This window comes from Microtus oregoni, unplaced genomic scaffold (genome assembly GCF_018167655.1).
Source record: "Microtus oregoni isolate MIOR12 unplaced genomic scaffold, Mior012 000006F_ref0000085, whole genome shotgun sequence".
Classification (NCBI taxonomy): domain Eukaryota; kingdom Metazoa; phylum Chordata; class Mammalia; order Rodentia; family Cricetidae; genus Microtus; species Microtus oregoni.
In genome coordinates, this window is record NW_024543065.1 from 54,707,846 (window position 1) to 54,728,329 (window position 20,484).

Below are 20,484 nucleotides of genomic sequence, written 5' to 3' on the forward strand. Positions count from 1 at the left end.
AGGCTTGCATGTCCGTTTTAGACTGGCATCAGCGAGGGTGGGTGTCAGCGTGCAGGCGGGGTCAGCATCAGGCTGGTGACTTCAATATGTGAGCTGTATGGGTCACTTTTGAGAGTGTTCGGAGGTGTCAACACTAGGATTGGCGGGTGTGTGGGGGCTAAACTGTGTGCTGGTGTTTTCAAAGGAGGGAACTTCCTATCTTGTGAGGCCATTGGCTGTTGTGTCACCAGTGCTTGTTGGTCTTTGTGCTGAGTGGAGCCTGTCTGCGGTGTCCCCTTGCTGGCGGGTGCCACGCTGGCTCGGGGCTGGCTGTGGCAGCGGCAGGGCAGGGGCTGTGGTGGGCACTGGCCTTACGCCCAGCCTCGATATAAATATCCCCAGGCTGCCCGCTGCTGTTTACTCGGCCGGAGCCCTGGGGTTGGCCCCAACAGGTCCTGGAGGGGGGCGGGGTGACCCGGCTACAGCACAGACATTTCCTTCTGCTCAGACAGGCAGGCAGCCTTGCTGGCCTCTCATGGGTGGGGACAAGGTGGTGACCCCTTGTTTTAGGTTCCTAGGGCCCACCAGTGGAGCTCTGACCTGGATTTCCCAGGGTCTGGGAGACAGATGGGGTAAGGGTATGGACCAGGAGACAGCAGGGAGAGGAACACGAAAAAGTGAGGGTGAAGGCCGGCGGGGGAGAAGGGGGTAGTAAAAGAGCTAAGAGCCTGGTGAACAACAAGGGATAGAGAAGTGTGTTTGAGGGACCAAGGGCAGAAGCCCAGGAGAAGCAGGAGAGGATGGGAGACATGGGGGCACAGATGGGAGAGGAAGGAAATGGGGACAGTGTGGGTCAGACAGGGACCTTTCCAGAAAAGAGCTAAGGTTGGGGAGCAGGAGGCAGAGAGGTGTCGGTAGACAAGGGTATAGGGCAACGGCCATCTGAGCCCAGGCCAGGGCAGGACAGACAGGAGACATAGAGGTGGGGGCCGGATACCCACAGAGGGGCTCTCCCCTCCCTGACTCAGCCTCTCCGCCCACCCCATCCCCAGGAACCAGATCAGAGGCTGAGACGCCAGCCACCACAGGGGTGGGGGGGTGGGGGGGGGCTGCTCAAGCAGGGTGTGCCTTTGCTGTCTGCCCCCTCCTCTGTCTCCACCTTTCTTCCTGTCTCCTCATCTAATCCCTGTCCTTGTGGCCAGCTCCACCTCTCATTTGCAGACTCAACCATCTGACTAAGCCCAGATCCTGACTCAATGGCTGTGTGGCTCAGCTCTCTTTAAAGTTACATAACAAACTGATGGACGGCGGCCTTTCTGTCTTCAATCAATTTAATAATCAGACAGAACACTGATCAACTGGGAAAAGACTTAAGCTAACCCAGCTCCCCAGAGAGCACTCTTTGCTCCTGCTGGGAGGACAAGGGCAGGGGCTGTAACAGCACGTCGTACACATGCCATGGTACTTCTCTCCCAGATTGTCTTCTGTCCCTCTGTTGTCCGGCCCCCACACACGCTGGCAGGAGTGGCTGTAGGAGTGTGTTCTAGTCTTGGTTCTGCCTGGGAGGCCAGGTGATCTCAACAGCCTTTCTGGGCTGTTTTGTCGTTTGTGACAAGTGGCAGTTGACAGTCTGGTTCAAGTTGTCAAGAGGTGTCACTACTGCCTTAGGCAGCCTGGCCCAGGTGGAACTGCTGAGGTCTTTTCCATATTTCAAGCTTTCATGCCAACACCGTCTGTCCCCAGTAGCTCTCTGGGTGAGTTTAGTTGACCCAGGGGTCAGGACTTTAGCTCGACAAAGCAGTTTTAAGGGTCCTGCAGGTATAGCCAAATAGAACGCCACAACTGTCTCAGAGTAGCTTGCCTCTTCAGGCTCAGACACGCTAGCCCCCATCCCCAGAAGGGACAGTAGCAGGTCCCTTCTATCTGCTGGGGCAGCAGGATCGGGTGTGGGGCATGGGAAGGTAGGACGTCTGGGTTCCCACAGGCCATGGCTGAGTCACAGGCAGCCATCTGGCTCTCATTAGTCGGAGGCAGCAGGGGGCTCTGTGGGGCGGGCCCTATGGCCTGCTGGGGGCAGGGACACTAGGGCAGGCTGTGTGTGTGTGTGTGTGTGTGTGTGAGAGAGAGAGAGAGAGAGAGAGAGAGAGAGAGAGAGAGAGGAAGGAGAGAGGACTTAGGACACATGATAACAGCCTATCGTACTTGGAGAGTGTAAACAGGAGAGGGGGAGGGAGGTGGAAGAAGTGAAGAAAAGGAAAATTGTGGCTGGGAAGGGGGGCTGGTAGGGGACTGCCCCCTTCTTCAAGTGCCTCCTACACTCAAGCTGGCCTTGTGATTCCCAGCCAAGGTCCAAAGGGAGCAGCAGAGCCTGGTGCCCTCTGGGTTCCCCTGACTCCCACCCAGAGGGAAGTCTCACTGGGTACCCAGGATTCTGCTGCCCATAGCTGCCAGGCCTGGGGGTGGGGACATAGAGGAGCAGAGCCATAAAGGCTGAGACAGGGATAGACAGCAAGGCAGAGGCCTGGAGACACAGAAGGGACGAGAAGGCCGGCCTAAAGACTGAGGTACAGGAGAGAGGGGACCAGTGTAGAACACGGGCACAGAGAAATGGAAAAGCCCAGATCTGGGCGCAGCCTGATCTAAACACTAGAATCCATGGGACAGCTGCCACAATTGTTCACGGCTCTGTGTGGGCACAGCACCCAGAACACAGAGAAAGGCAGAAGGGTGGATGCACAGATGTTGGAGACCTAAGAAGCTAAAAGAGGGGAGAGGGGATAAGAACAAGACTGGTAGGCCAGTGCATGCACAGTGTGTGGGAGGCGGAGGCAGGAGGATGGAGTTTCAGGCCAGCCAGGGCTACAAAGCAATTAACAGGCTAGCTAGCTACACAGCGAGACCCCATCTCAAAGAGAAAGGACAGAGAGGTAGGGCCAAGGAGAGAGGGGCAATGACTTCCCAGGAGAAAAATGGGAACCCCATAAACAGAAGTGGAGGCATTGTCTGAGGTGTGCCAGGCCTCGGGGCCTGCCCTGATGGCCCCTGAGTCACTAAGCCAGCCTGTAATCAGCTGCCTGTAGGGGGATGGGCGAGGTGTGTCACTGGCTGGAAGAGTGGGAGACATCAGTCCCCATCCAGCTCTTGGCTGGGCACATCCTCGGGCTCCTCTTCATCAAAGTATCGCTCCTCCTCATCGCGTGCCACGATGTCCAGGTTGTCAAAGTCAGGGTTGTCATCCACCGTGCTGCAGAAAAGGAGGCTGTCAGTGGTCATGGGGCCCAGGTCAGGGAAGCTGACCCCCTGGGGATGCTGGGCCTTTTGGAATTCAAAAGACATGTTTCCCAATCAGTCTACATAAAATCACTGGCTTTGAGGGTTGGAAAGATTACTCAGGGGTTAAGAGCCCTGCCTGCTCTTCCAGAGGTCCTGAGTTCAATTTCCAGCAACCACATGGTGGCTCACAACCATCTGTAATAAGATCTGGCATGCAAGCAGAACACTGTAGCCAAAACTCTGGCTACTCTGTAGACTGGAAGATGTGAGAACACCAGGGCCTGCAGAGGGGCAATGTGGCACTCTGACTGTCCCCATGTGGATCTGAGTCACCGAGGTGTCACTCATCCAAGATGTACCTTCAGCAATCCCAGGTCTACCCTGGCACCGGTGTCCTTTTGTCCCTCACCTTCACTCTTGGCAGATCTGCTCAGATGCCTCACTAAGGCTCTGACAACACACTGCCCCTCCCCTTCCAAGCTCCACCACTAATGAAGTCTCCCATCAATAGAAGGGGGCCTCTTTCAGGCCGGGAATCCTTGGCTGCACTTACCCCTCGCTTTAACTCTGATTCTGGACATAGAAGGCATACAGAGGCATAAATTGATTGTGGGATACATCTGGGTCTCTGCTGCCCTATAGCAGCCCTCCTGAAAGCACAGGGTTAGATCCCCACTCCTGACATCCTTGGGGTTACCTAGTGTTACCAGGGCTGGCTCACAGGTGCCCTGCTTAGCAATGGATGAATCCACTGGTTCCAGATCTGTGGGATCCCAGCATGGCCTCTGGAGCAGTGGTAATCAGGCTCCCTGTTCCACTGATGCTGTTCATGGACACAGGTCACATGTCACTTGGGCTGGATGTGAATAAGCAGGATCCTGAGCTGCCAGGCCCATGATGGGATCATAAGGGAGAGACTGGCTCAGATGACAGCCATTTATCATTTATCTTTCTTTTCTTTCTTCTTGAGACAAAGTCTTATCACATCGCCCTGGCTGGAGCTCAGAGACCCAACACCTCTGCCTCCCACCTGCTGGGATGGGATGGGTGTGCACTACTGGCCTCATCTCAGTGCTTTGTCAACACTGAGCTAAATGTCGGTGTACCTCTCTACCTATGGATGAAGGGACTAGGGCTCTGAGAGAGAGAGAGAGACAAGGCTAGCCCGAGACCCTAGCCATCAACTCTTGTTTATCTGACACCTCTGAGTGACTGACATCACTAGGACTCATGGTGGGGAGCTACTCCAGAGCACTCTAGTCCCACTAAGGGAGGGCCTGTGAGGATAGACAGGGACCTGCTTGTGGCCCAGGGCCATGGGTGCTGGGCTGGGAATGGGAGGCACCTGTAGTCAAAGCCCCCATCTTTGCCATCCAGGAATCGCTGGTGCATGCGGCTGGTGAACTCCTCCCTCAGGATCAGCCTCTCCTCTGAGTCGGGCACCCAGGACTCCGAGTCCTTGTCTGATCTCTGGTCTGTAGAGATACCCAAGACAGTGACCTGAAGGTGTCTGACAAGCTACCGTCCTATGTCCAGCCCCATGCCTGCCCTCCTGGGGTGTACAGTGGATAAAATGGATATGCAGTGGTCAGGAGGAAATGGCAGGGCAGAGGGTGAGGCCAGACATCGTGTCTATTCTCACAGATTAGGGCCCAGCCAGGTACCACAACATGGGGAACAGGCCTGGGGCAGGGTGCCCTGCTGTTGGCCCTCACCTTCCTCATCACTGTCCTCTTCCTCCTCAAAGCAGGCATCCTCCTCTTCTTGCTGCCGGAGCAGCTTCTGCTGCAGCTCTCGTTCCTGGTAGGACTGGAAGAGCAGGTCAGAGAGTGGGTAGGCAGGCATGCTGGGGGAGCCGGTCCTGGGGACCTGGGGGGCAGGCGTGCGGGCATTGAGCTCTTCTTGCGTGAGGTACTGTCCTATGTACTGCTCATACAGCAGCGGGGCCCGGAACCGCATCTGCTCATCGCTGAAGTACTCACCTCCTGTGCACAAGAGACGGGGTTAGGGGTGAGCACACCTGTCCAGGCATGTATGTGTGTGAACTACTTAGGAGATGTTTACATTTGTATGCGATCAAGGTACATGATAAAGTCACTCGCAGGTGACTGAGGTCCAGAGGGGCACTGAATATACAGCCTGACTGAGCATGTTTATGTACCCAGGCCTGAGCCACTCTAGACCAGGCTGGCACCAAACTCAGAGATCCTCCTGCCTCTGCCTCCTGAGTGTTGGGGCATGAACCGCTACACCAGGCTCTTCTCCCTTCATGCTTTTCACCTGTGTTTTGTTCAAGGTGGCTGTGTATACCCAAGGCCATACGAATATCCCTCCTTGGTTTCCAACAGTGCTTTTTGTGCACAGTGTGACAATGGGAACTCCCAGTCCTTAAGGACACCTGATTATCACAGTGCTCTGTATGGTGTCCTCAGTCACAGCCATCTAAGATGCCACTTCTGCCAACACTTGAAAGGCTGAGGCAGGAGGAATTTGGGTTCAAAGACAGCCTGGGTGAGTGAGACTTCTGTCAAACAAATGTGACCCTGTCATCTACTGAATTCTGGCCCTATCCGCTCATCTTTCTCTCCCTTACTTCATTGTGGGTCTGTGTCTCCGTTCTCTTTGTCTCAAAACTTAACTCCATGGATTTCTTGGGGTTCCTACACTTGGGCCTTGTCTTGCTCACTCAGCCTCAGTCTCCCTTTCCTCCCCACCTCTGTCCCCCCCATCCACCATCCCCCAACACCTTGGATGAGCTTTCGCAGGGCAGCATAACGTCGGTTTCGCAGGCGGGTGCGCAGGGTTCGGGGTCGGGCAGTGCCTTGCCGGGCCACCTCGGCACAGTAGAAGTCAGCACGGTGGTCCCCACGCAGGTGGCTGAAGCAGACCAGGTGCTCTTCCCGGAGGCCGGTGCGGAAGCGCTCCAGGAACACCAGTGGCTTCTCGTGATAGAGCTGGCTCAGGATGGCCACCTTCTCATGCTCTGTCAGGTCAGGCTCACCCTGCTGTTGGCTGCACACAGGCAGGTGGCTGGCGGCGATGGCCTGCAGCATGGCACTCACGGCCGGACTCTCAGCCTGGGAGGTGTCACCATCAGGGACTCCTGGTATACTCTCTTTTGCCTCCTTGTTCTGGGGTGCAGATGGAACAGGAGCCTCGCTCAGCTCCCCCCAGTGCACACATCTGGGCTCCACACAGTCTGCAAGTCAAGGGGCATCTTTAGTTAAAGGCTAAGAGGGCATCGGGAAGGGATTAGGTAGGAAGTGGTTGGGTGTTGGCACACACAGTTCGTACTCATCAAGCACCCCTGGCATCCTGGGGAATGTGTCAGGCCCTGGACAGAGCATGGTAAGAGTTCCCATTGTGATGTGGCACAGTCAATGCCCTAATTAATTAACAAAACCATGGAGTATGTAGAAAAGCCAAAACATACAAGCCTGGCACAGTAGCACACGCCTTTAGTCCAGCACCTTTAATCTCTGAGGGAAGTGGAGCTCTGTGAGTTCAAGGCCAGCTAGGACTATACAGCGAGACTGCACCTCAAAAATGAAAACAAACCAACAATAAAAATCTAAAACATCACTGATGGTGACGAGAGAACCCCAAGAAGACAGGAGGAATGTGGGGGCGGCTCAACATTCAATGGAGGGTAACAAAGCTTGCCAGGAAGTGACATTTGGAGAGACGGCTCAGCTGTTAAAGAGGAGCACTGGCTGCTCTTCCAGACAACCAGGCTCAGTTCCCACCACCCACATGGCCGCTCACAACTGTAACTCCAGTGCTAGAGGATGCGGCATCTTCTGGCCTCCTCGGCAATATATGCTTGTGGTGCGCAGACATGAATGTGGACGAAATAACCAACACATACGAGATGAAACTAAGCAAGTTTTTTTTATCTGAGTAAAAACCTGAAGTGCTGAGAGACTGACCTCTGTACTTTTTGGAATAAAAACTTTTCAGTAGGGAGCAGCAGCACAAGCCCTGAGGCCGACCTACCGAGCTGCTGGTTGCCTGGGCCATCACATTAGGTTACAGCCACTGACTTGGTCAATGACTGGTAGTTTGAATAGGAACGGCCCCCATAGCTCCTACACTTGAATGCTGGGCCATTAGGGAGGGGCAGATTGTAAGGACTTGAAGGGTCAGGAGGTGTGGTCTTGTTGGAGGAAGTGTGTTACTGGGGTAGGCTTTGAGGTTCCAAAAGCCAGTGCCAAGCCCAGAGTTTCTCAGTCAACGGATGAAGATGTGGCCCTGAGCTACTGTGCCAGCACCTGCCGGCATCCCACCATGATGATAATGGACCAAATCTCTGAAACTGTGAGGCCCAATTAAATGCTTTCCTTTATAAGAGTTGCTGTAGTCATGGTGTCTATTTTGTTTTTTATTGCTGCGAACAGACACCATGACCACACAACTGCTATAAAGAAAACATTTAATTGAGGTGGCTCACTTACAGTCCACTATCATCATGGTGGGGAGCAGCGCAGCGTGATGTGATGCTGGAGCCAACAGTGCTGCATCTTACAGGCAACAGGAAGTCGACTGATTGTCACACTGAGCGAAGCTTGAGAAAAAGACCTCACAGCCCACCCCCACAGTGACACACTTCCTCCAACAAGGCCACACTCCTAATAGTGCCACTTCCTTTGGGGCCATTTTCTTTCAAACCATCAGTTGTCTCTTCACAGCAACAGAATAGTGACAGGACAGTGACCTACATCCTTATTCACTTCCCCTTAGGTATTCCCACATCCCCTAACCATTCATTCCCAAGTAAAGCCCTGAACCAGTATGGAGGACCCCTATAGCGCCCCCCCTTGCAGGGGGCGGGGCAGCCAGTCTGATATGGGAGGTCCTGATCAAAGATGATCTAGGCAAAGAACAGGAAAGACAGACACCGGGCAAAGCCAGTGGAAGCAGGAAGGAACTTCAGCAAGTACTAGAAAAGCAAAGATGGGAGAATTACATGCCATTTTTAGATAACTGACTGGGATGGGGGGGGCGGTGGCGGATTCAGACTGTAAAGTACTGTGGGTTTCAGCCATTGAAGCAAGAGAGGCTGGGGCCGTGCAGTTCAAGGAGGGTCAGATGCTTAAATGGACAAGCCATGGGACTGCAGGGCTGGGAGGGTTAGGGGTAGGTCCAAGGCTCTAGCCTACGGGACAAACTCCTCCCAGAAACAGAGGCAGGAAGCAGCCATGGGTATGGGAGACGTTTGAGAGGCTGTATCTAAGAGAATGCTGGGACATAGGCCTCCCGGACCCCCAGAGAGGTACAGTGCTAGAGACACAGCTGTACACATATACAGAGCCAGGCAGAGAGAAGCGACACATGGGTGAGGGGAGTGTGTGCAGACAAACCACAAAGCAGATGACACTGGACATATGGGCAGAGGGCATGCCTGTAAAAGCTAAAAACTAGGTCTTCCAAAGACAGACACATCTTAACCGCTGAAACTTTTAACGTGTGTGGGTCTCCACAGACATAATTATATTAAGGCTCTTAAAAACTGAGACATTAGGGCTGGAGAGATGGCTCAGTGGTTAAGAGCATCGCCTGCTCTTCCAAAGGTTCTGAGTTCAATTCCCAGCAACCACATGGTGGCTCACAACCATCTGTAATGAGGTCTGGTGCCCTCTTCTGGCCTGGAGACATACACGCAAACAGAATATTGTATACATAATAAATAAATATTTGAAAAAAAAAAATAAAAAAAAAAAAAAAAAAAAACTGAGACATTAGCTGGGCAGTGGTGGCGCACGCCTTTAATCCCAGCACTCGGGAGGCAGAGGCAGGTGGATCTCTGTGAGTTCGAGGCCAGCCTGATCTACAAGAGCTAGTTTCAGGACAGACTCCAAAGCTACACAGAGAAACCCTGTTTCAGAAAACAATAAAACCCACAGAAAGCAAAAACAAACAGAAAACCTGAGAGATTATTCTGAGTTAAATGTCCTAAATGCAATAAGAGACTGAGGGAGGTGTGGAAAGATGGCTCAGTGGTTAAGGGCACCGGCTGCTCTTCCAGGGGACCCAGGTTTGATTCCCAGCATCCACAAAGCAGCTCATAATCATGTATAACTCCAGTTCCAGGGGATCTGACACCCTCTTGGCCTCTGTGGGTACTATGCACAGGCATGCATATAGGCCAAACCCCATACACATAAAATAATAATAAAAACAAGAAAGACAGAGGAAGATCAGATACACACAGGTGCTATGACGGTGGAGGCAGACATCAGAGTGCTATGGGCACAAGCCAGCAAGTGCCGGTGCCATCTCTAACTGGAAGAGACGAGGAACAGCCTAGAGCCTGTGAGGGAGCCAGGCCTTGTAGCCTGATTATTTCTGTCTGGTAATACTAAGTCTAGATTTCATTTCTGCTCACTTTAAACACCCATTTTTGGGTCATTCAGTACAGCAGTTGTGAGAAATAACACAAAGGGCTAACTAAGAAGGAGCAGCCTAAGAAGCAGGGAGGAGCCAGAGCATGCTATTTCATAAAGCAAACTTGCCAGGATGGAGGGGTACTGACTCCTGTGAACAGTACAGATGCTGGACTGGGTGGCACTCACCTGTAGCCCACTAGAGAGGCTGAAAGAGAACAATTCATGAGTTTGAGACCAGGCTGGACTACATGGTGGGTTCTAGGTAAGCCTGGGTTACAAAGCAAAACCCCATCTCAAATAAACAAACTAAAGGCAAGTTGCTATAGAAAAAGGAATAGCAATGTAAATGTAACAAAACCCAAAGAACTAGATGGAGTAGCCATGTTTAACTGCACGTGTGAGGATGCCATTGGGGATCCTAATTGAACAGGCACAGAGTATAGGATAGGTGATGGGTAAAGAAAATGATGAGCAGTGTGTATGACTCTGGAGAAGGCAGGTATTTGGGAGGCTGTTGTGGAACATTATTTGAAGATGTGCTGCATTCATTCATGCTATGGAATATTTGTTTAATGATGCAAAGATGTATTGCATTCTTTTTTTTTTTAAAGATTTACTTATTTATGCTGGGGGGTGGTGGCTCCCCGTCTTTAATCCCAGCACTCGGGAGGCAGAGGCAGGCGGATCTCTGTGAGTTCGAGGCCAGCCTGGTCTACAAGAGCTAGTTCCAGGTCAGGAACCAAAAAAAGCTGCGGAGAAACCCTGTCTCGAAAATCCAAAAAAGAAAAAAAAAAGAAAAGAAAAAAGCATTTTAAAGACAGGTGGTAGCGCCGGGCTGTAACCCTAGCACTTTGGAGGCTGAGACAGGAGGAAGGCAAGTTGCTATAGAAAAAGACTGACACGCACACTCAGGCAGTACTTGTGGGAATTCAGCAGAGCAGTAAAAGGCATTGCAGGCGCGAGGGAGAAAAGACTTGAGGAGGCAGGACGGACTGCAGACTTTGGGGACAAGGGAGTTAGAATGCAATGGGCGCTGTGGGTCTTTCATAAGTCAGTTTGCATGGGACAAGAGCTAGCTTGGGGGCACAGAAAAGCTCAGGAAAGAGGTATCTTAAGAAAGGTTGGCCTGAGACTAGAAGAATTTGCAGTGAAGAATTTGCTTGAGGCTGTGGCATGGGAAGAAATAGGTTAGCTTGGGACACTGAAAGGGATTCTAAGAAAATGGAGGGAATTGTCCACCTGCCACAAGGCAATAATCTGACCAAGTGCTGAAAATGCCGGGAGGCTGAGGTTACACTTCCTAGACAGTCTACCGGAACCGTTTCCAGGTCACACCGCAAGAGCCCCCTCCCGACGCCTGTGCCTGTTCAGTGCCTCACCAACATCGGACTTCTCCGTCACCGCCCCGGCTGCCACGGCCTCCATCCCAAGTCTCCGACTCATTAACCGCCGCAGCGGGGTCAGGAAGCCAGCACGGACCTTAAGCAGTCGTAGCCATTTCCGGCTATGGAAGCGTCACTGACCGACTGCTTAAACTGTACCCAGGCACTAAAGTTCCGGGTCAAAGGTGGCCCGCCTCTCTGCGCATGCGTGGCCTATCCCCCAGCAACCAGGTATGAAAAGGGCGCTAGGCCGAATGAATCTTCAGCGTTCGCAAATTTGAAAACCATCGGGTACTGTATGTCATTTGATCGCTGCCGTAACTCCAGGCCCTCACGTAGTTAATGTTTACAATGGTTGTTGCGTGAGCACCCTCCAGGACCTGGAGACTCGACTATGCTTTTTAATTTAAAAATAATGCATGCATATGTGATCAAAGGACAATTTATGGGAGTGGGTTCGGGGACAGAACTCAGTCAAGACTGCCAGCAAGCTTTTTGTTTACACTTCGAGACAAGGTTTCTCTATGTAGACCCAGTCTGCCTCCTGAGTGCTGGAATTAAAGGCGTACAGCACCACCCTGCTACCCAGCAAGCATCTTTGACGGCTGAGCCATCTCACCCACCTCCGTGGTTTGACTCCCTTCTGTCATCACATTCAGCCTGTGGCTGGCTGGCATGTGATGAAATCAGGGAAAGGACCTTTGTGTTTCTAAATAAGGAGGAAACCTGCAGGTGTGAGGGCTGTGGGAAGGGGAGGGACCTGCCCACCACAGGGTAGGTGTAGGTAGAGATACAGACCCCAGATAAGAGCTGAAGGGATAAAAAAAGTCAAGAAGTATTTGGGGCAGTTTGGCTGGCATGGGTAGTACTAGATGTTGGAATGGCTTACTATGGTCAGGGCATACAGTACTCAGGAGGCAGAGGCCGGGAAATCACTTAAGGTTTGAGCCAGCCTGATCATTAGTGAGTTCCGGGCCTCCCAGGGCTACACAGCAAGACCTTGGTGAGGCCATGGTCCTCAGTGCCAGGTCAGGCAGGGCTTCCTAGCTCTAACAAACTGTTGGAGCCTATAGGGTTTGAGGAAGGGAAGCAAGGAAAGGAACTGGTGAGCACTGTGAGGAAGGTGGTGATTAATTCAGAAACAGTGGAAGAGGAAGAACTAGATTGCATCCCCAAGCGTGGTGACTACTCAGCTGCATTATCAGTAGTGGTCAGCAGAGGGCACTGCTGCTCAGCACTCGCCTACCAAGAGCAGGACTTGTCAGACTAGAGACAGTAGGACCCACCCCTCCTTGCCTCCAAGCTGACAAGTGCCTTTTAAGCAGACATGGTCCCTCCTCAGACCCTCCAACTTCTCAGCTTCCCTCCTGATGTTTGGTCCTGTTGGTGCACTGTGAACAATATGCATTAGCCCTCACTTTTGGAGACAGGGTCTAAGCTGTCCAGGGAATTAACTTACATAACTGCAAACCTCAAGGGAACTGGGATGCATGTCCCTAGCTCTTCTGGTAAGTTGTGCCCCTTCACAAGGTTCCCCAGTTCCTCCAAGGGAGTAGGGCTGAGTTGTGTACACCATGTCGATGTGAATCACACAGCCTGCACAGGAAGCTAGGAAGCTGCACAATGAAGCAGGTGGGCTAGAGTCATGTTGCATTTTCTTCTCCAGAGAGCCCTCTTTCCATTACTCCAGGGTGTCTCTCTCTGTCTCTCTAAACCCTTGGGGCTGTCACTAGTTACAAATATGTATCCCCTAGAGGGGGAACCTCAAGAACAGGGACTAGAACCATCTCTGCAGTTGCTCAAGGTCCCTAACGCTATCCAGGATGGCAACAGCAGGCAGTCAATGCTTATATGGGAGGCAGTACAAGCCAGAAGAGTAGCACCCTGGCCAGGCTCAAGGGATGTGGGTGGGCAACAAACCTAGGGATGGCTCCAAACCAGACTGGTCTCTTCCCTACAGGTCCCACCTGTCTGTCCCCTGTCCGAAGAACATGTGGGTGGCGAGGTAGAGAACCATTTTGTTTAAATGAATGAGTGAAGCGCTCCCCTTTGAAAGCCTCCCATCCCAATTAAAGGCCAACTGCAGCCAACACGTCAGGGTGTCAACCCTGCTTCCTTCCTGATAGGAGGTGCCATGTCATTTATTGAATAAGGTAAAACAAAACAGGGTAAAACATTTCTTAATAAGTGCAGTTTGTTAAAATCCGATTAAAACATATGGGTAAAGAAGGTGAGAATAATCAAAGGGACCACTGTAAAACTTTGGAGGTCTGGCACCTGGAAGAGCAAGGGAGGAGGTGGTGGAGGAACTTTAGGGTTAAAGGGAAGCAGGCCCCACCCCCACCTTCCCTTCACCCTCTCACCCACTTAAGCCCACCAGAAACTACCAAGACTCCTGGAGTAAAAGGTTTCAAGTTCAATAGTCACACTCTCTCCAAATACAAAAAGCAGTTACAATCCAACAGAACAGACACTTGTGTGCAAAGTTATGGGGAACTGAGACATCATACAAAAAGTTAGGTAAAGGTGATTTTGTTGTTTCGAGGGCGTGGCTCTTCCTCGGTTACCTGAACTCAGCAAAGAAATAGTTATTTGATGAAGTATCAATGGCTGACCCACAGTAAAAACAGACAAATTCTAAAAATTAAAAAAAGCATAATTACCAAAAAATATGTCACTGCTTCCTTCCTCTACATTTGCTTCTTAAACTTTTTTTTTTATTAAAGTTTTTGAATTTTTTTTTTTAAATCCTGAAAAGTAGACATTAAAACAGCTCCTGGAAGAATTTACAACCAACTGCATGAGTCTGGGAAGCCAAGGGGCTAAAGCAGGGTGGGGAGGGGCAGATGGGCAGGGTCTCCCCAAGTCACTGCGGCCTCGCTGGGTAATCAAAGGAGAGGCTTCTGTAGTCAAAAAGGCAGGGAGAAAAGGTAGAGGGGACAAAGATAAAAGAAAAAAAATCACTGTTCCTGTTTGAAGGGAGAGGCCCTCTGGAAGATATGGGCTAGAGGGAGGCAAGCCCTGGGATAACTCTGTCCCCAGCACCACAGGACTCAGAGGGGTGGAGGGGCCAAGGCAGGCGCTAGTAGAAGCAGCTGGCATGGGCCTCTGGAGGCTCCAGCACCTGCTACTGTGTGCTTGTGCCCCCCTGTGTGCTGCCCGAGTATCCTCCATAGTCATAGTTCCCGTAGTACGGCGGCCACTGGCTCTGGTTCTGATAGTACTGGCTCCACTGCTGGGCATACTGGGGAGAGAGCAAGAATACCAGGTTATCTCCCCACCACTCCAGACTGTCCCTTCGCTCCTCTCATGGTCCACCCTCCACACATGAGCCCTTTGACAGAAAGCAAAGTGCTTTGGAAATAAGTGTTGAGCTGATGTCACATAAACAATCAGGGAATGCAGGCGTGGTCTCCTGGCTTATTGGCTGTCCTTTGCAGATGTGGTGGCCCCAGCACCAACTTGGATTAGCATTTGGCACCCCTGGCTATGGTGCCAAAGCCGGACTCAGCTGAGTCAGGTCAGCTTCCTGCACAAGGGGCCAGTGGCTACACACCAGTTACTAGCCAGCAAAGACCAAAGGCCCTTGAACACTAGCTTGAGGCAAAGCAGCTACCCATATTTCAGGAATAGGCAGAAAATCATGTCTGAATACACATCCAAGAGTGCTCCCAGAAGCCTCACTGGGAGGCCCATCTTGTACTTACCTGCTGATACTGGTTATAGCTGGGCTGAGGGTAGGTCTGGGCAGTGGGGGGTGGTGGTGGGGTGTAGGGGGCAGGATTGTAGGGGCCATAGCTCCCATAGTTGTAGGCAGGTGGTGGCGGAGGCGGAGGCGGTGGGGCTGTGTAGCCCTGGGTGTAGCCTCCTTGGTTGTAGGGTGGCTGGCTGTAACTAGGCTGAGTAGAGAAAGACAAAAGTTCCATGAGAGGCAGCACACACAGGTACCGAGGCAGCTTCCCCAACAGAGGCAACTGTGCTAATGGTCTGGGAAGCAGCAGATCCTAGACCTGAGCTCTGAGACCCAAGGGCAGCAAGACATGTGGCACTCTAAACCTGCTTCAGTCTACAGAAACATCTCAGCACAGCCACTGTGCGCTGGCCCGTCGGAGACCTTCAACAAGCTTGTGTGCACAAAGCGCTAGGCGCTCAGTGCTGAATGGTGGCAGTGGACTCCATGAGGTTTGCTGAGAAGTGCAGTAGTGACAAGTTATCAAGAGTGGGGCAGTTTGAATGTAATTCTACCCAACAATCTCACAGGAAGTGGCACTATTGAGAGGTGTGACTTGCTAGCAGTAGGTATGGTCTTGTTGGTGGAAGTGTGTCACTGTGGGGGAGGGCTTTAAGGTTTCCTATGCTCAGGATACCAGCCCAGTATGACAGTCTAGTTCCTCTTGCCTGCAAGATATAGCACCCTCATCTTCTCCAGCACCATGTCTGCCTGCACACTGCCATGTTCCCCACCAAGATGATAATGGACTGAATCTTTTAAACAGTAAGCTGCCACTTCAATTAAATGTTTCCTTATAAGAGTTGCTGTGAGCCAGGCGGTGGTGGCGCACGCCTTTAATTCCAGCACTTGGGAGGCAGAGGCAGGTGGATCTCTGTGAGTTCGAGGCCAGCCTGGTCTACAAGAGCTAGTTCCAGGACAGGAACCAAAAGCTACGAAGAAACCCTGTCTCGAAAAATCAAAAAAAAAAAAAAAAAAAAAAAACCAAAAAACCAAAAAACAAAAGAGTTGCTGCGGTCATGGTGTCTTTTCACACCAACAGAATCCCTAAGACGAAGAACTTCTCATGTACAGGATGGATGGATCATTAACTCATTCAGTCTCCTTAGCAATTCTGGCATCCTTTCCATTAGCTCTATCATACAGAGTTGGCTCAGTGGTTAAGAACAGCAGATGTTCTTGTCGATGACCCAGGTTTGGTTTCCAGTACCCACACAGTGACTCACAACTACCTGTAACTCAGGTTTCAAGGAACCAAACATTCTTTTCTATCCTCCGTATACACAGCACACTTGCGGTGTACAGATATGTATGTACACACACACACACACAAGCAAACACTCAGGTATATACAACTAACTTAAATAATAGTTAACTGTTTTTGTTTTCTGAGACAAGGTTTCTCTATATAACAGTTCTGGCTGTCCTGGAACTTACTCTGTAGACCAGGTAGGCCTCAAACTGAGTGCTGGGATTAAAGGCATGTGCCACCGCTGCCTGGCATAATAAATCTTAAAAAGTAAGTCTCAGTGAGGTTGTTGGGCCAAGGTTAATTTAAAATGACTAGCCCAGGTATGCCCAGTCCTAGAGCTTCAATTAAGCTGTAGGAGTGTTCACATCACAGGACCTTCTTAAGTGAGTTCTAGTCATGTTTCTGGTCCTTTATGGGGAACACAAAGACCAGAGGGGTCAAGTATCTGTCCAAGAGCACAAAGCCAGGCTCATGGGAGGCTAGGCTTTGAATTTAGTCTTGCCAAACTCTTAGGAATGGCTAGATGGCATCTAGGAAGCAATCATTTATCTCCTGGCAGCTGCTACCAGCTACTCCCTGGCATGTAAAATGTCCTCATGAAACGGCTGTGAAATAAAAGAGACTGCTCTGGTTCACAAAAGAGCCCAAACACCGGCTTTCTAAGAACTGGAACAGGACCTGGAACTGCTCAGGGGCAAGGTTCTCAACCATCTTGGGCCCCTGGCCTCCCATGATGGACAAGAGGTGACTTCACTGAGTGTTTTCTTACAGACCCAGTGAGGCCTGTGACATGACCTTGCTCATGGGAGCCAATGCTTGCAGCTACCTCCTGCGCTGGTGTGTGTGTATGCGTGTATGTGCCATGTCTAGTGAGTAGCTGCAAAAAAAGGGGGGGGCAGGCTGCAGGGAAGAGTGTAGACCTGTGGCAGGCCTGCCCCATATCTACACAAGTGATGTGTACAAATACACACACATAACCTCACCTGTGGAGGGCTGTAGCTGCTCACTGTGGGGGTGCTGGTATTGGCACTAGAGCCAGGGATGTTGCTGTTTTTGTTGTAGCTGCTGGCCCCTGGGGGGTTCCGAGCAGGGCTGTAGCTGGGTGGTGGCGGCGGCTGCTGTGGTGGTGGTTGTGGTGGTGGCGGCTGCTGTGGTGGTGGCTGTTGCTGGGGAGCCCGGTTATAGCTGCCTCGGTTGTTGGAGTTGTTGTTATCCCGGTTGTTATTACCCCAGCGGTTTTGGTTGTAGCCACCGCCTCCGCTGCGGTTGAAACCTGCATTGAAAAATCACATGTAAGGGCTGGAGAGGTGGCTGAGTGGATAAGAGCACTGACTTCTTCAAGAGGACCCAATTCTCAGCACCCATACATCAGCTCACAGCTGTCTTTAACTCCAAAATCTGATATCCTCACACAGACATACATGTGAGCAAAACGCTAATGTACATAAAATACATTTTTTAAAAAAGGAAGAAAAAATCACATGTAATAAGAGGCCTCAGCATGGCTATGCCCAAGGTTGAGCTCAATAAAGCAAGCAAATATAGGTGACCCATTTGAGCTTGCCCCAGGCCTTGGCACACTTCTTGTCCTTGCCCTGGCACAACACCTAGAGTCATTTGCAGACAGGTCTCTATCTTGCACTGGACTGTAGCTGACAAGGCAGATTATTTTGGGTGTGTCCAACTCTAACACAGCTGTTCAGCAAACTGGAAAGGATGTTTAGGAAGGATGCTACACAAGCCAGATGTAGTCCTAATAGAAGTCCTCAACAGGTTGGGCCAAGTGGCCTCTCCTGAACCTTTGTACAACTGTTTTTTTTTTTTTTTGGACCTGAACCCCCAAACACACAAAAAAACAGGCTTGGTAGGGCCTTCCTGAGGTACTCCCTTGTATACATGAAGGTTAACTTGGGGCCTGAAGTAGGTTCTAGGACATGCTTGCTTTGTTTGTGTGTTTGTTTCAAAGACACATTTTATTTTATGTGTATGTGCCATATGTGGCTGGTACATACAGAGGTCAGAAGAGGGGAATGGGTACCTGGAGCTGGAGTTATAGGCAGTTGTGAGCAGCTCAATGTGGTTGCTGAGAAGCACACTTGAGCCCCCTGGAAACTGCTGGGCCATCTCTGCAGTCCCATGTTTATTAACTTAGGATCACACTTTAAACCAAAAATCAGTTCTAATATTTGTCCTTTGTCAGATCTAGAGATGGAACCCAAGATCCCTCAGAGGAACATATGATCAGACAAGGAAGACCAACAAAGAGTTAGCACTGTTGTGTGCAAATGGGCCAAGGGCTTCAGAAGCAGTGTGGTTGGGAGGCTGGGCAGTGGAAAGGTTCCTGAGGTTATAGAATACTGACTCTTGACAGCTCTCCCCTACAGCCTGGCCTTGGGACGAAAGGCTGATGGAAGTAAATGGCTCACCTCCTCGGTAGTTGCCTCCTCCACCACTACCTCCACCGCCACCTCCTCCCCGGTTCTGAAAGCCTCCTCGGTTGCCTCCAGGGGGACCTCGGTTGTCGTAACGCTGGAAGCCTCCGCCACCCCCACGGCCTCGGAAGCCACCACCTCTGTTGTCAAAGCGCTTTTCTGGGGGTGGGCCGGCCTTGCGCCCTTCCTCATTGTACTGCCTCACCAGCTTGTCTGCTTCCTCTCGCTGGAGCTCGATAAATAGAACCTCATCCAGAAAGTCCCCAACATCGGGCAAAGTGAAGTTGGCTAGGAGGAAGTAAACGGGGAGCAGGTCAGCACCTTCTGACACCTGGCCCTCCTCACCCTCTGCTAGAGCAGGAAGGCTGAAGGAATGCAGTAGTCAACAGATGAGACCCCCCCAATTGTTTGGTGTGAACACTGGCAGGGGATAACCTAGACTCTTTCTCTCTCCCTTTACCAGAGAGGACTTTGGGTTTCTCCAGTCTCACCTAAGGGAGCCAAGGTGGCAAGTGCAGCCACATCCCTTTCTCCCACTGTGAAGCAAACTGGTGGTTGCCAGAGGCGGGAGATGGTGCAGGCCTTTTGGCTTGGGCTCTACATATACTTTCCCTCATGACAGCCATCCCCATCTATCTGGAAAGCTCTTCCCCAGACTGAGACCAGGAGCCTATTCCCTCATATGTGGGTGGTGGGAGAGACAAAACAGAAACAAAGAGACCACAGAGGGAATTGTCAGGAGCTGGGGGGTAGCTGTGGTGGTGCCCATAAAGAGGCCCTTCTCTTGAGATGTCAGGAGCCACTTGTTTCCTACCTTTCATTTCTAAGACCGCATGATCTGGGACATCTTTCCCTTCTTCGTCAGTTCTCTTTATTGTGCGGTCTTTTAGGTCCTCATCAGTTGGACAGATTACAATAGCTTTCCGCTGGAAGCCTTCAAATGGTCTCATTTTCCGTCTCTGGGCTGACCCATAAACGTTTGTCTAAGGGTAGGTAAGAGGTGACAAATGGGATCTTCAGAGCCATCTCTGCTGTAGGGCAGTGCCGAGAAAGGTGTGCTAGGGACCTTCCCAGCTGAGACTCAGGAAACAGACCCATGTCCCAAATGAACTGACTTAGAAAACACAAAGAGGTTGACTCCTAATAGCGGGGCTTTCCTTGTTGATACTACTCGTTACCAGCACTGCAGGTCACAAATTCTTCCCCTGTTCTCAAAGGATTATGTGCTTGCGGTAAAATATTCACCATACAAGGTACACAGCTTAAGGCAAAAACCTCTCCAACCACTCAACATCGGTCATGCTTCCCAGAGATAACACTGGATTTCGAATATACACTTGCAGAACTACTTTTATTTGCTTAATATGAACAGGCATTCCACTGCGCGCATTCTTCTGAACTCATAAGCCTCCTGCCTCAGCCTGAGTGCCAAGATTACATTACAGTTTGAAACTTTTGTTGTTATTGTTGTTTTTTGGTTTTGTGAGACAAAGTCTAGCATGTAGCCCTGGTTGTCCTGGAACTCATTATGTAGACCAGGCCAGCCTTGAACTCACAAGAGATCCACCTGTCTTTGCCTCCCAAGTGCTAGGATTAAAGGTGTGCATTACCATGCCGTCCAGTATTTTTTCCTTTAAACAGTTCATCAATGGAAAGAACATAACCCACCAGTCTTTCTGACACTGTGTAAACTGTTCCTCTCAACACCTTAAATCTTCTCCTCTGGTCCTCTCACCCATTGGTCTTACCCACAAGTCTACCCAAGAAGACCAACAGAGTGACAGTCTGTGCTTTTCCAAGGTGCAGCTGGCTCCTGGGAGCAGCAATAACAACATCCAGTGACCAACACCTGCCATGTGCCAGTCAATCCCTCTGCCAGGCTGGGAAACATGAACAGAGAGCAGGACAAAGTCTGAGTGGCAGCTATCAGGCAGGAAAAGCCTCAAAGAGAGGTATGACTTGGCAGAGCCTGGCCCTTTGTTAGACCTTCAGCCTGCTACTCTGTAAAATCATTGGCTGTGGATTTACTCCATTTCTGGCAAACAGTATG

General features: G+C 51.0%; 2 protein-coding genes across 5 annotated transcripts in view; both read right to left on the minus strand.

Moving 5' to 3' along the window:
• Positions 1-1,300: 1,300 nt before the first annotated feature.
• On the minus strand, positions 1,301-11,174 carry Ccdc97 (coiled-coil domain containing 97). Of its 2 annotated transcripts, none has more exons than XM_041654989.1 (5): positions 11,018-11,174; positions 5,999-6,451; positions 4,968-5,237; positions 4,598-4,727; positions 1,301-3,223 (listed from the first exon to the last, which is right to left on the minus strand). In XM_041654989.1, exons 1-5 carry the CDS (start codon positions 11,079-11,081, stop codon positions 3,103-3,105), a joined length of 1,038 nt encoding a protein of 345 aa, XP_041510923.1. In that variant the 5' UTR covers positions 11,082-11,174; the 3' UTR covers positions 1,301-3,102. The 2 variants fall into 2 exon arrangements, with proteins under 2 accessions (XP_041510923.1, XP_041510924.1); XM_041654990.1 differs by lacking the exon at positions 11,018-11,174 and adding an exon at positions 6,686-6,792.
• Positions 11,175-13,416: 2,242 nt separating this feature from the next.
• Hnrnpul1 (heterogeneous nuclear ribonucleoprotein U like 1) overlaps positions 13,417-20,484 on the minus strand; it is a 34,336-nt gene continuing 27,268 nt past the window's right edge. For all 3 annotated transcript variants that reach the window (XM_041654018.1, XM_041654017.1, XM_041654019.1), the window contains exons 11-15: positions 19,249-19,417; positions 18,429-18,722; positions 16,986-17,275; positions 14,728-14,919; positions 13,417-14,264 (exon numbers count right to left, since the gene is read on the minus strand). In XM_041654018.1, the coding sequence (XP_041509952.1) occupies positions 14,148-14,264; positions 14,728-14,919; positions 16,986-17,275; positions 18,429-18,722; positions 19,249-19,417 (1,062 nt within the window). In that variant the 3' untranslated portion in view covers positions 13,417-14,147. The remainder of the gene's footprint in view (positions 14,265-14,727; positions 14,920-16,985; positions 17,276-18,428; positions 18,723-19,248; positions 19,418-20,484) is intronic.